This window comes from Pleurotus ostreatus (assembly GCF_014466165.1).
Source record: "Pleurotus ostreatus strain PC9 chromosome Unknown scaffold_7, whole genome shotgun sequence".
In the NCBI taxonomy this organism is placed as follows: domain Eukaryota; kingdom Fungi; phylum Basidiomycota; class Agaricomycetes; order Agaricales; family Pleurotaceae; genus Pleurotus; species Pleurotus ostreatus.
In genome coordinates, this window is record NW_023503162.1 from 1,819,152 (window position 1) to 1,830,949 (window position 11,798).

General features: G+C 50.1%; 5 protein-coding genes across 5 annotated transcripts; 2 read left to right on the forward strand and 3 right to left on the reverse strand.

Moving 5' to 3' along the window:
* Positions 1-562: 562 nt before the first annotated feature.
* CNFKH1_2 (forkhead box protein) lies at positions 563-2,393 on the reverse strand (the record flags this gene model as incomplete). Its single annotated transcript, XM_036779349.1, has 3 exons — positions 563-1,369; positions 1,423-2,019; positions 2,079-2,393. The coding sequence occupies 3 exons, from the start codon at positions 2,391-2,393 to the stop codon at positions 563-565; spliced, it is 1,719 nt and encodes a 572-aa protein (XP_036628738.1).
* A 2,489-nt stretch (positions 2,394-4,882) lies between these two features.
* THG1 (tRNA-His guanylyltransferase) lies at positions 4,883-6,024 on the reverse strand (the record flags this gene model as incomplete). Its single annotated transcript, XM_036779350.1, has 6 exons — positions 4,883-5,101; positions 5,160-5,273; positions 5,324-5,412; positions 5,464-5,678; positions 5,731-5,862; positions 5,921-6,024. The coding sequence occupies 6 exons, from the start codon at positions 6,022-6,024 to the stop codon at positions 4,883-4,885; spliced, it is 873 nt and encodes a 290-aa protein (XP_036628739.1).
* Positions 6,025-6,249: 225 nt separating this feature from the next.
* Positions 6,250-7,009, forward strand: PC9H_009853 (uncharacterized protein; the record flags this gene model as incomplete). Its single annotated transcript, XM_036779351.1, has 3 exons — positions 6,250-6,699; positions 6,756-6,789; positions 6,867-7,009. 3 exons carry the CDS (start codon positions 6,250-6,252, stop codon positions 7,007-7,009), a joined length of 627 nt encoding a protein of 208 aa, XP_036628740.1.
* A 181-nt stretch (positions 7,010-7,190) lies between these two features.
* Positions 7,191-9,424, reverse strand: PC9H_009854 (uncharacterized protein; the record flags this gene model as incomplete). The annotated part of the gene is made up of 12 exons (XM_036779352.1): positions 7,191-7,398; positions 7,454-7,476; positions 7,530-7,638; positions 7,697-7,839; positions 7,892-7,951; positions 8,009-8,075; positions 8,147-8,484; positions 8,535-8,704; positions 8,755-8,847; positions 8,896-9,021; positions 9,083-9,215; positions 9,266-9,424. 12 exons carry the CDS (start codon positions 9,422-9,424, stop codon positions 7,191-7,193), a joined length of 1,629 nt encoding a protein of 542 aa, XP_036628741.1.
* Positions 9,425-9,545: 121 nt separating this feature from the next.
* Positions 9,546-10,335, forward strand: PC9H_009855 (uncharacterized protein; the record flags this gene model as incomplete). The annotated part of the gene is made up of 5 exons (XM_036779353.1): positions 9,546-9,692; positions 9,772-9,850; positions 9,906-9,944; positions 9,999-10,065; positions 10,125-10,335. 5 exons carry the CDS (start codon positions 9,546-9,548, stop codon positions 10,333-10,335), a joined length of 543 nt encoding a protein of 180 aa, XP_036628742.1.
* Between the last annotated feature and the right edge of the window lie 1,463 nt (positions 10,336-11,798).

Consider the following 11,798-nt stretch of genomic DNA (forward strand, 5'->3'; position numbering starts at 1 on the left):
TAGCTATCTTCGCAAAGAGTTGCGATTTTATTGCGACTCATACTTGATGTAGGAAATGTGCTACCTCCCTACGTGGCCATTCTCTCTCCCTGTTAATCGTCGACATCCGCATCTGCGTCCCATTAGGCTTCATGCCACTGATGCTAATATTATCGACGAAGACGACTGGGATCTGCCAAAGTCTAAGTGCATTCGGCGGATTGGTCCGTACTCAACCTGACATCTACTGTAGTGGTCAATTTGTAAATAATATACATGTATTCATGTTTAGCCTGAGGATGGGGTATCTTGACATACACGTTCCACACTGACAAAGGAGAATGCGAACTGCAATGTATATGGTAGGACAATGGTATGTAAATGACAAGCATGCAATACTTTAATACATTTATATGATTCCGTCCACGACCAAAAAGCTAGAGAGAGCAAAAGATAGCAAACATTGCGACTGAGACATAACAAGGAAGACAAAACATGTATGTATAGATAGCGAAGTGATCGTTCATAAGCTTCATAAGCGTCTTGAAAGCAACCCATATTCCCTGGTGAGATAAGAAAACCATTACGCGCCCTTGTTCCCCTGACCGCCCATCTGAGGCATGAATGGAGGAGGGTTCGACCGGTCTAGACGATGCCCCTGTGCTTGTGTTGAACCCATCGCCGAACCAGGCGCGAAGTTAGAGAACTGCTCAGACCCTCCGTGCCAAAACACACTGGGTGGCGCGGATGTTGGCGCAGGCGGCGGGTACATCCCGGCCATCGAAGGAAGTCCGAATACGGGAGGGGTCGATTGGGTGGATGTCGGTTGCTGAGGGTATCCCGGAGGGTAGGTAGCTCTGTGCCCGAACGAGCTTTGTCCGAAACTTGGGTGAACGGATGACTGACCAAAGGAAGACTGGCCGAAACGTGGTTGGGGCGCCGCGAATGGGCCAGTTGTTGTACTTGGGATACTAGCATTGGAACCTGCGGGCGACGGCGAGCCCGAGTGGGGATGGAAGGATCCAGCGTCGAGAGTAGGCTGCCGAGCCGGAGGGGATGATGAAAGATACGGTGACGTTCTTCGGGAGTTTGATCGTAATCTCATGCCATCGACGCTGTGTCCCTCGTTGCGAAGTTGAGGGTCTACATTCAAGTCTGTTTGCGTAGCTGGGGGACTAGTGGAACCATCGTCGTTCTCGTCTGAACCTTCATCGTCTTCAGCGGTGGATTGGTTACTTGACGCGGTCTTCTTTCGGCGTTTACGTTCTCGCTTGTACCCTTCACCTTGTGAGATATCGAGTTCCCAGTAACTGCCCTTGCCTGGTTCCGTGATTGGGCGTGCCGTATTGCGGAAGACCTTGTTCAAAGAAAGATTGTGACGGATGGAGTTCTATACAGGCACTCATTGAATTTTTGGCACACGTCAAAAGTGTGCTGGCATACCTTCCATGCGCTCTCGGACTTGTGCTCCCTGAACCATTCAAATCGTTGTTCCAAAGCCGCGTAAATCTCCTGAAGAGTGAGTCTTTTCCTGGGGTTTCCGTAAATCGCAAGTTTGATCAAGACAGGTAGGGGCTGAGGAGGCTTCTGGCCAGCAGGGGGGTCGGGTAAGGACCAAAGATTGACAGGCTCGCCAGGCCCGATGTTTAGCTGAGAACGGAGATAATCGCCAGCATCAGGATAACGCGACTCTAGGTTACCATGAGGGTATGTCATCGGTAATATATCAGAGTGTTGGGCATCGAAAACGCCAGTGTGTGGTGGGAGTGGAGGCAGTGTGGCCGAGCGATGGGCCGACTGAGACGTTGATGCTGTATGGCCTTCATAGAAGGTTGTGCCATCTCCGGGATAAATGGGGGGATGGGTCCGGGCCTGTCCTTGGCCTTGGCGCCACTGGGAATACTCTAACCCAGTGCGGTTCTGATCCCCTGAACCGCTGGGTTGCCCTACGCGGCGAGGGTCGAAGGCCCTGGTCAAGTCTTGCGATGAGCTCTGGTTGTAAGAGTATCTCGCTGAGTTGTAACCATCTTGCGGAGGATACTTTATTAAGAAATGAGATTCAGATCACGAAGTAAGCTGAAAATGGAAGGCAGACATACCGGAGGGGCCGTTGCAAAATAATCGGCACCCAGCTGCTCCCTGGGTGATTGAGAGAAAGGCCTTGGGGGGATGTATGGCGAATCGAAATCCACAAACGACGGTTGAGTGGTCTGCGACAGTGGTCTGTCCGGGACGTGCTGGACACTTCGACCGGGTTGAGCAGTATATGAGCCACCGCCTCCAGTTGGGGAATCCGGTTCCGATCCCTCGGAAGATCGATGGTGGAGGCGGGGGACGCCGTACGCGTTGTCGCGAGCCAGAGTGAGCGAGTGTATGGACGGCAGACCGAAATTCTGGTACATTTCAGACATCATGGCGGACTGAGCATGGTGAAAGGCAAAAGAAAATATTACGCAATGATAAAATGCATGGCATCGGTAAACGTGTTAGGTTTAGTTTCCGAGTGGCACAGGGGCGCCGTTGCGGACGATCGGGAGAGGTGCAGAATAAGTGCATCGGCGTATACAAGTCGGTTTCAGTTATCGTAGATCGAGGGTAATCAAGCCTTCAATTAGCATGTGGGAATGACACCGGTCAAAAGAAGGCTCACGGGAAGAACTGATTGTGCAATATGGCAAGTGTGACGATATGTGACTGGCCAAAAAGGCGTTGGTTTCCTGGAGGATTGTCGCTGGAGAAGTGGTCTTGGAAGTTAGAGGGGACGATGGGGGATGTTGGCAACCTTTGATGGAGGTCCTTGTGGGGACAACACCAGCAGCTGGTCGTCTTTTATCTGCATTGCAAAGGTTGTGACTGTTTGCGCGCAGTCACCGCTCAAAATTCCTATAGCTGGTAATTTTTGTGGATTGGTCGTCCATGTTCAAAACCAATCCAACTGCTCGATTGCTTCAGATGCAGGTCCCTTGTGGGAAACCTACCGTGGGAACTCTTCTGAGGGGAGAGATCGAGCCCTTGGGAATTTGGGCTTCACAGAAACTGCCTTATATGGCAATTCTCTCACTTCATTAGCCGTTGTTGATCCTAGTCGCCCGAACCAGGCAATTTCGACGATTGGTACGGGTGCAGGTTTCCGCGTTTCACTATTTTGGCTAGCCGACGCATCAAAGCCGACACGCCGACGCGCCCTTTGCTATCTTGAGTCGCCCTCGTGTATTTTGGGCCTCCCGGCGGCAGGTGAGGCAACGAATCGGTTGTACCTGGTCGTTGGGGCAATCTGACGAGTAAATCTCTATACTTGGACCCTCAAGGCCTCGAGTATATAGTTTGGTGCACCCACAATGATGATGATCCCATGGAGAGGGGTCACTAGAATCAATATGATGACAGGTGACCGGTGGGCCGGTTGACTGGAATGATGGTCGCGCCCACAGACGTCGCAAATTTCCTTTCTTGGATGCCTGGGCACTGCCGAATGGAGTTAGCTTGGCCGTTGTTCTTTGTCACGGCTTAGGTTCGAGTATTGGCGGTCTGTTGACATGATACTACAGGAAACTACGTGGATCACAAGAGTACTCCCCTACCAAAGCTGCTCTTCGCAGTCGGGTTCTTCAATCCGCGGGCTCGGGTCGTTGACACGCCAAGGCGAGCTCACACGTGCTTCAACTTACTTCCCACTTCCAAAGAGCATACCAGGCAGGTTCTTGGCATTTCATGAGCTGGCACCAACTTTTCCGCGGCTCAACAGCATCGTAATTCACGCGCCACATTCACGGGGAGTGCCACCGTCACTTCACACCCGCGCGCAGGATAACTAGTAACTAGCCATGGTAGATTGACCATTCACTTCGAGAAACAACAATACACACTCTGATTACACGACTACTATACGAGAAGAGCCGGCGGTTCGTTGTATTAACTCAGTTCGACCGCCCCCTACGTATGCGCGTCTCCTTATATCTACTCACCTAGATGGGCTTCGCGGGGTCGAAAACGCCTATTACTCTGTCAGTGGTCTAAGTCAGACAAACCGAGTCCATCTACATCGAGATAGTATCAGAGATCCACACAAGACTATTCCAATGGGTTCTCCGGCATACTTATCTTACGCTCCTCGTGTCATATATGGCTCTCCTCCGCTCCGAGATGGCAGTTCGCTTTCACCCACGTAAACATTGGCTTGGCACCCAAGGTAACGGAAAGTTTCCGCAGGAAACGCCCGATGTCTGCGAATTTAAACCTTAGAAGAGCATCGCCTCCAGCGAAGTACAGGTTCTTAAGCGAAGCAAGATAAGTGCCGTCCTAGACAACGACTGGAAGATATCATTAGCATATCGTCAGAAGTAATCTAGGTTGGCTTGGCGCACCACAGTGGGCTACATCGGTCCTCTAACAATGAAGTACATCTCATTCTTAGACACGGAAGCGTGTCTGCCTGCCTTCAATCCAGCGCTTGGCTCAGCGTTCTCAGCCACCATATTTCGCGGTTGCAATCCATCACCACACGTATCCACGTACTTCTCTCTCTGTGGGGGCCTGTGCGAATATACATCTCTTTCCGAGCACAACCATCCGTTCTTGGCAAGACGGCAAATCAGGGGAACAGCATGAACGTCTCCGCGATCATACGACGGAGCACCATCCTTGCGGACTTAGATCACTAACGCCGCAAGATACAGCAAAGACCATGTTCACAGCTGCCTGATCTCGCGTGCCGTGCTAATCAATTGAACTGTCCGGAAATTATTATAGCTCGAGGCGGTCTGGATTGGCGGTCTGTTCGAAGGAAATCGGCACACGGTGCTGTACGGAAATAATAATACCCCCCATGATCAAACATAGATGGATCTACACCGTACAAACATACCTCGGCTGCTGGGCACGTACATACATATTTAGATCGCGATTACTCGAGAAGATGTGGGCGAGCATCCCAGAATTCGTCCTTGATGATATCACAATGCAGGAGATTGATCTTCGTCTTCGCCTTCGGTTGTGCCTTGTTCTTTTTCTGTTTGAGTGGTTTATGCGATGCCTCGGCTGCCGATGTAGATTCCGAAATGCTTTGATCGCCAGCCGTCGAGGAAGCTGGTGTGGGCTCCGGAAGCTCAGGTGGGGCGGGTTCCTGGGGCGAGCATGTCAGCTTCTCGACATAGAGACAGGGCCGCCCGGCAGATGCTTACATCTTCGATGTCGCGAACCAGGATGCTGCCCTTCCGGAATCTAGCATCGATTTCATTGTAGTTGACACCGAAGGATTTAAATAGCATCTCGTGCTTCTGGCTGGATACGGTGCCCTGGCTGGATGTCAGTTCTTTCATTCCGTAGCACAGTAGAGTCAACGAACGCGGAGGGCGGCGTGGGCATCAGTTGTAGTCTTACCGCCTTGCTGGACAAGGGCCCAGAATATGGTGTTATACAGGTTGTTGATGTGAGCTGATAATATATGAGCCGTCGGATCGAAGTTAAGATGGCGACGGTACACACTGTCAGCCTGTCTCCAGGAGAAATAGTCGCGGATCTCGCGCGAACTTGGATAAAGTACTATTCGACCGTCGAACGAAGGCGGATAAAGCAGCGGCGAATCGGGGAAATATTCCTTCCAGTGGAAGACATAGCACGAGGTGAAGTAGGAGGTTAACGTGCTACATATTTTGCTTTCCCTACGGTTGTATAACGATGTCGATTTGCGGAGTAGGAAGCTGGTATTGGGTTGGAAATTGTACTTGACTGAGGATAGGGGTGCCATCAGACCTGTATTCATCTGACTCGCCGAACGCAAGTACGATGTCTTTGTATTCTTCCATGACATCCCGAGCAGCGTGGTCCATGAGCATGAGTGCTTGCACATCATTTGGCTTCGTAAATTGGTGCTCTGTCGAAAATCTAGTTCAGAATTCACTTGGATGTCGGCGCGGTAGTATTCAAGCAACGTGGACCGTACCGATGGAAAGAATGGCCGTCTAATCGAAAGACGAGAAAGGTACCAGGCAGAAGAGGGTCTGGAAGCTCGAAATTCCTGACATAGGCATATTTACTGCCTGCCATGACTGCCTGGTGTTTGACTTGTCGAAATTATCGATTTGATTTTGACATCGATCCCGCAGCAAGGAACCCTAATCGGGAGTATGAGTCACCATCACACTGTCACAGTCCTCACCTCCTCCACGAAGAGCAGTGCCATCGCTTCTTGACCTCAAACCACCACCATCGACCTGGTCGCGACTCTGAGCCCCAAGCATCTTCCAAAGTCTGACACTATCTAGTAGCACAATGAACAACACGGCGTCCTTGTATCACCCCCGCCGTCGCACCATCGGCCGAGCATCCTCGCCCCCCACGTGGGCCTGCTATGAGCAGATTCCATACGAGGAGGATGGGTACAGCGACAGTGCTTCGGAGTCTTGTTCCGAGGATGAGGAAGACTACGGGCGAGGCGTCGCTGTGGACCACAGTAGTGACTCGGAAGAGGACCAAAGTCAGACGGTGCGCCGGGACGATGCAGGCCATGACATCGACAGTATGGACATGGACGAGGAAGGGGATGAGGTTGCGAGAAAGCTGGCCGTAGCGCAGAAGGATGCCAAAGGAAAGCAGCGTGCAGTCAATGCCGAATGTTCTCCCGTTCGAAGGCACCACCACCCCAAGAGACAGCGTCAGCAGGTAATCACGCTGCGTCCTATCTTGACTATTCAGAAGAGCCAGGGCTTCGTTTGGAACCAAGTAAGCACTGTGCTGCGACGATCTCTCGTGTCTGATTGATCACCCTTATTGCTCAGGACCTCTTCATTCCACCCTACATCAAGGACCGATGTCAGTCTTCCCCCTTGCTTCAATACTCCAATCACTAATCTACATCTCCCATTGTCTTTCATCATTGAAACCTCTAGACGTTGCCTCTACTTCTCCACCTAATGCCACGGGGTTTATCTCCACCTCCGCATCCTCCACCTACTCCGCTTTGAATGAATACGAGGTCGAAGTTGTTGAAATTAGAGTGGAGGAGGGAGAGTTAAACGATATCATTCCCTAGATGATTGCCCGGACGGATTTTCTATCATTTTCGCTTACCTATATTTCGCATTCGGACCATCTTGATTGTCTTTCTGGTGTAGTATTAATCTTCTGTCTTCATGTTTCTCTAGCTATTCCGAAGTGTATCCAAACATCCCCCCTCTTCTTCGAGTGAACGTGTAATTTCTGAAAGCCATGTATCATACTGTCGCCAGTAGTGCGTCTTCCACCTCCTTCATTCTTGCGGCTTCTTTCTCCATTTCCATCTGTTTCTCTTTAACGGCCTCTGTTTCTCTTGATAGAACGTATGTAGGGATGGTGAAGGGCTTATAATCAAGATGTCTCTTCACGTAGAAACACATGTAAGCGGCTGAGTTTAGGCAGGCACCTAAGCTTGAGGCGGTAACTCTGGGGTAATGTGGAGAGCATGAGAACAGTGCGGGCTACGAGGGAGATTCCTTACTTATCATCGTCGAACCGGTACCACTGCATCCAAAAATAAATGCATCGCCCCAAATGAAATCCAATCAATGCCGCACCTCGTCCAAGTATCGAGCGTAGCTCGTGTAATGCCCGTTATCTATCTGGCCTTCGTGATTGATGACAGCAAACAGGTCGTAATCGTACATAATATCAGGTCCGGCGGAACTGGAAGCCGTTAAATGGCTTTCTGATCGTTTATAAGGAGATTTAATTATTCACTCACGAAACCAATGGGGTATGGTTCTCCTTCTCCTTCTCTGTCATTGTGACTGTGGTGTAGGGAGCCATGTTAAGCGTCGCAGTGAACTTAATGGGTGTATCAATCTTGCGGGCCGAGGTCTTGTCAGTTGACTTGTGTTCAAACCGCTATCAGCTTAAAATTAGTTTGACACGTCATGCTGAGCAGCCATATGCGCACTTTGAGCTGGAAACTCAGGACAGGGGGGAGCTTCCGTATGCTCATCCTTTTGCTTGCTTCCTAGACTATTGATCAAGTCTCATGATCGAACGGGTGAACCACCTGAAGAGCACATACCTGGCCGGCCTTTCCGCATTTGTCGCAACTGTATTCTTTGGGTCCCAGCTTCTCTGGTTGCGTATATCTAGCAAATTCGCGGTCAATCTCGGGTGTGGCGCCCAGGAAGAACGATCATCTGCGAAAACTATAATTTACCTCCGGAGGCAAGCAGCCAGTGTATTGTCCGCAATAGTCTCGTTGCCTTTACGCTTCAACTCCAAGCTGATATCAAGCATTGGGTCGATCGTACTTGTAACGTTGCCACACCGCTCACATCTCACGTCGCTCTGCAGTTGTCCTGCAAAAGTTGAGTGGATGATGCAGTTGCAGGAGACATTCGTTGAGCCACGAGAAGTAGAGTGAATCTGGTTGAGGGCCGAAATGAAGAATTCATGGGCATCACGCTGAGCGTAACCGGCCAGCTCAGGTGAGGTCCGCCACGTCGTCGCCAGGAAACTTGTAGGGCCGTAAGGAGTCGTGTCTGTTGAGTGAATCTAAAAACAATTGGCCCTAACAGCTTTCCTGTTGAGCTGTGGGAACCTACCTCTGTAAAGAACTTGTCCATCTCACAGCAGGTACAGTTCTTTGCTTTACACAGCTTCCAATTATGTTTATCGCTCAGAAAGAAGTTTCGCAGCAGGGGATTGTGCGCGAAACACTGAAGGACGGCGTTAAGGAAACATGTTTGGCCGAGGTTTAGAAGGCCTCGTCGTCCTGTGATAGGTAGGTAAAAAAGCAAGGTTCAGAAGGAACAAATCATCTACCTTGACACGAAATGGGTTCCGCGTTTGCCAACGCGGCTGCATCCTTTGCATCTGGTATCCACGATCGGTATGGCTCTCGAAGCTTTTTGGCAACTTCACGAGATGTAAGTAGCTAACCACAATGGGTAAACAGAGTATTACCTTGATATTTTGCTTGTCGCTCAGCTACACTCACTGTAGTCGAGACATGTATAGCATCCAGCCTCGGATCATAGACGAAGTTGTTGCAAGCAGAACAAAACACCGCCCCAGTCTTCGCGTCTGCACCTATTGATAGAGAATTAAGTCATGGTGCCTCCCAATTGGTCTACGATGACCCAGGACTAACATAAGAGGTGTCCAGTTTCTGCGAGATGCGCCGTGATATGACCGCCGAACCAGCATCCCGTAAACGAACAATGCAAGCACACGAACGGTCGTGGAAGCGACAGCTCGCAAGTACCACATGTAGGGACGGCGATCTATTATTGATTTAATTTGTGGTATCTCAGGTCGCAGTGCCCAGGCTGACCTTTCGACGTTTGGCAGATTCAGTGACCTTGTGTGCACGCTCCAAGTTCCAAGTGATAGCAGTCTTGTATGTTTCAATAGCTTGGATCTGGGAATTCGGACCTGTGTCGCCTACAATGCTGGAGATGTGAGGACATTCTGATTTTACCTCTCCCACCATAACCGTGAAGTACTAGGAACAAGGCCTAGTTAAGCGCCACCAACGTATCGCGATTGATCACGTGTAGCACTTTGCTTGCGCTTGTTGACGGCGTTGGTCTGATTTCCCACCCGGTTCGTTCATGTTCATGTTCACCTCGCTGCAGCGCTTGCACCATGTTGTGAGATCAAGAGATCACACCCAGAAACCGACCAAAGGGACCAAGATAAAGGAGTCATGTAGGTTCTGTGATGTCTCCGTTAGTCCGGGATTCGACATTGTTCATGAGGTATGTGGCATCAGACTCATCACTTTCTGTTACCCAAAACATACTGATGATGATGAACCGGATGGCGTGATCTCTCAAGGACGATATTTTTGTTGCATTCCGCGACCGCAATCCATCGTCAGTACACCACATCCAATTGATCACAAAAACGCATATTGGTATGCATCGCGCCACTTGAGGAGCTATGCCATATCTCATATTTACTGTGCGCAGACAGTGTTCAGAGTCTCAGCACAGCTGATGTAGACTTGGGTGAAGGCGATAGTGTTTTTCCGCCGGGCGCTGTCTGACTCGACTTCTTTACAGTGAAGTCAATGGAGAGAATCGGGCATAACATTCTTGATAGTCTAGATGTGCCGCCTCATCAGCGCAAGTAAGCTCGGTGTTCTCTCCGACCCATGTGGTAATGAGGGGTTCTAAACAGAAACCCAGACTGGGGTTCCACATACCGCCTTTCAATTCTGTTCAACATCTTCACCTCCATCTTCAAGGCCTACCTTACAAATCCCTTGTCCGTCGGATGAAGTATCCTGTTGTTCAGGGGGGTAAGGGTTCCGTGAAAGGGTTTAGCTGGTTTGTGAATGTTAGCCAGCTTATCGAGTTGTTGGAACGACGTAGATGTGTGCGTGTTATGCCCTGTTGAAGAGAAGAGAATCAGGTATGTTCCACCATCCTGCTGGCAATCTCACTGTGCCCTGCCAACCGAATGTCTCATATTTAGTTCATTGCATCGACAATATTCCAACCAATGAGCAGGAAGCAATTTGTCGGCTTTATGTTGTCCGAGGGCACGCATCTCTTACCCGGTAATAATTCACAAATATGCGATATTCTTAGGACTTTGTGGAGTCCACCACGCTCATCTCGCAGAAACTACGCAAAGGAAAACTTTGCCCCGCGTGGCAGCATCATATTTACGGTTGAAGTTGGCCAATCGTCGCGGCGCTATTGGTCAGAGTGCACGACTTTGCCTATCGGCATGGTGCTACTGTACGTTTCCGGTTTGCTATTATTGGAACTGCCCTTTATTAGATGGATGTATTTATACATCGCCCAAGTCCCATCTGTCCAAAAATCTGCCGACCGGTTCCTGTCAGGATAGAACGATCTGATCTCCTCATTAGGACTGAACGGAATGGCTATTCAAGCGGCGAATCGAGGCCGGCGCTTGTAGCCTCCCTCCCCAGCACTCCCACAACAAAAATCGAGGCAATGCTTCCCGCAGACATTTAAAGGTATGTACATGCTCAATTTTCTCCATAAGCAAACCTCTCTGCCTTTTCGCTGATGTGAATAATACCCATTGCTTTTAGCCAAAGGTACCCATGATGTATGACTCATGCAATCTATGAGGGCTCCAGCTTCTCATTGACGCCCTAATGGATCTAACATGAGCTGGCGGAATTCTGATGTAGATTTGATTCGATGTTGTTGCCAGCTCGGACGTCACTGCGCTGCGACGAAGCTCCGCAAGTCATGGAAATCGGCGACATCCCGCTGAAATTGCTTGGGTAGAAGAAGAGGACAAGCCACTGCCTCTCATCTACGGCGCCGCTGGAGTTCAGCATGGTTCCTTAATCTCGGCATGTTCTTGAGAAGAAGAACTGCCAGGTCGAAGGACGTAGATAGGCACTGACAGTGCCATACTTGTCCAACACACGTATTATGCGAACCTGAACGAACCAACCTGGTCGAATTCAATTGCGGTCACCTATCTATTGTTAGAGTCGGCCGCGACTTGCATGCCGTGTCATCAGCATCGGCAGGGGATGTGCGTGCTTCTCGATATCTATGGACTCTTCCCCATACTGACGATTTTATTTTTGGTGGCGCGCTAACAAACTGTCCTCCTCAAAGGGCATATCCTGTTATCCGTCCGAGTATGCAAAGAATGCTGCGATGCCCTCATGGGATCACCAGGATCACTTGTCAGGTGCTTGCCACGGCCTTTCATTCCGCCACGATTCGCCATGTTTCGGGAGCAACTTTGTATTGTCTGTTTTTGCAAGCTATTGCACCGTTCTTCTCCGATACACCATGTCTCCACAAGGTTCATCAGTAGCGACAAGTCGGATGACTCTTCCTACACCACCCGCAGCATACTTG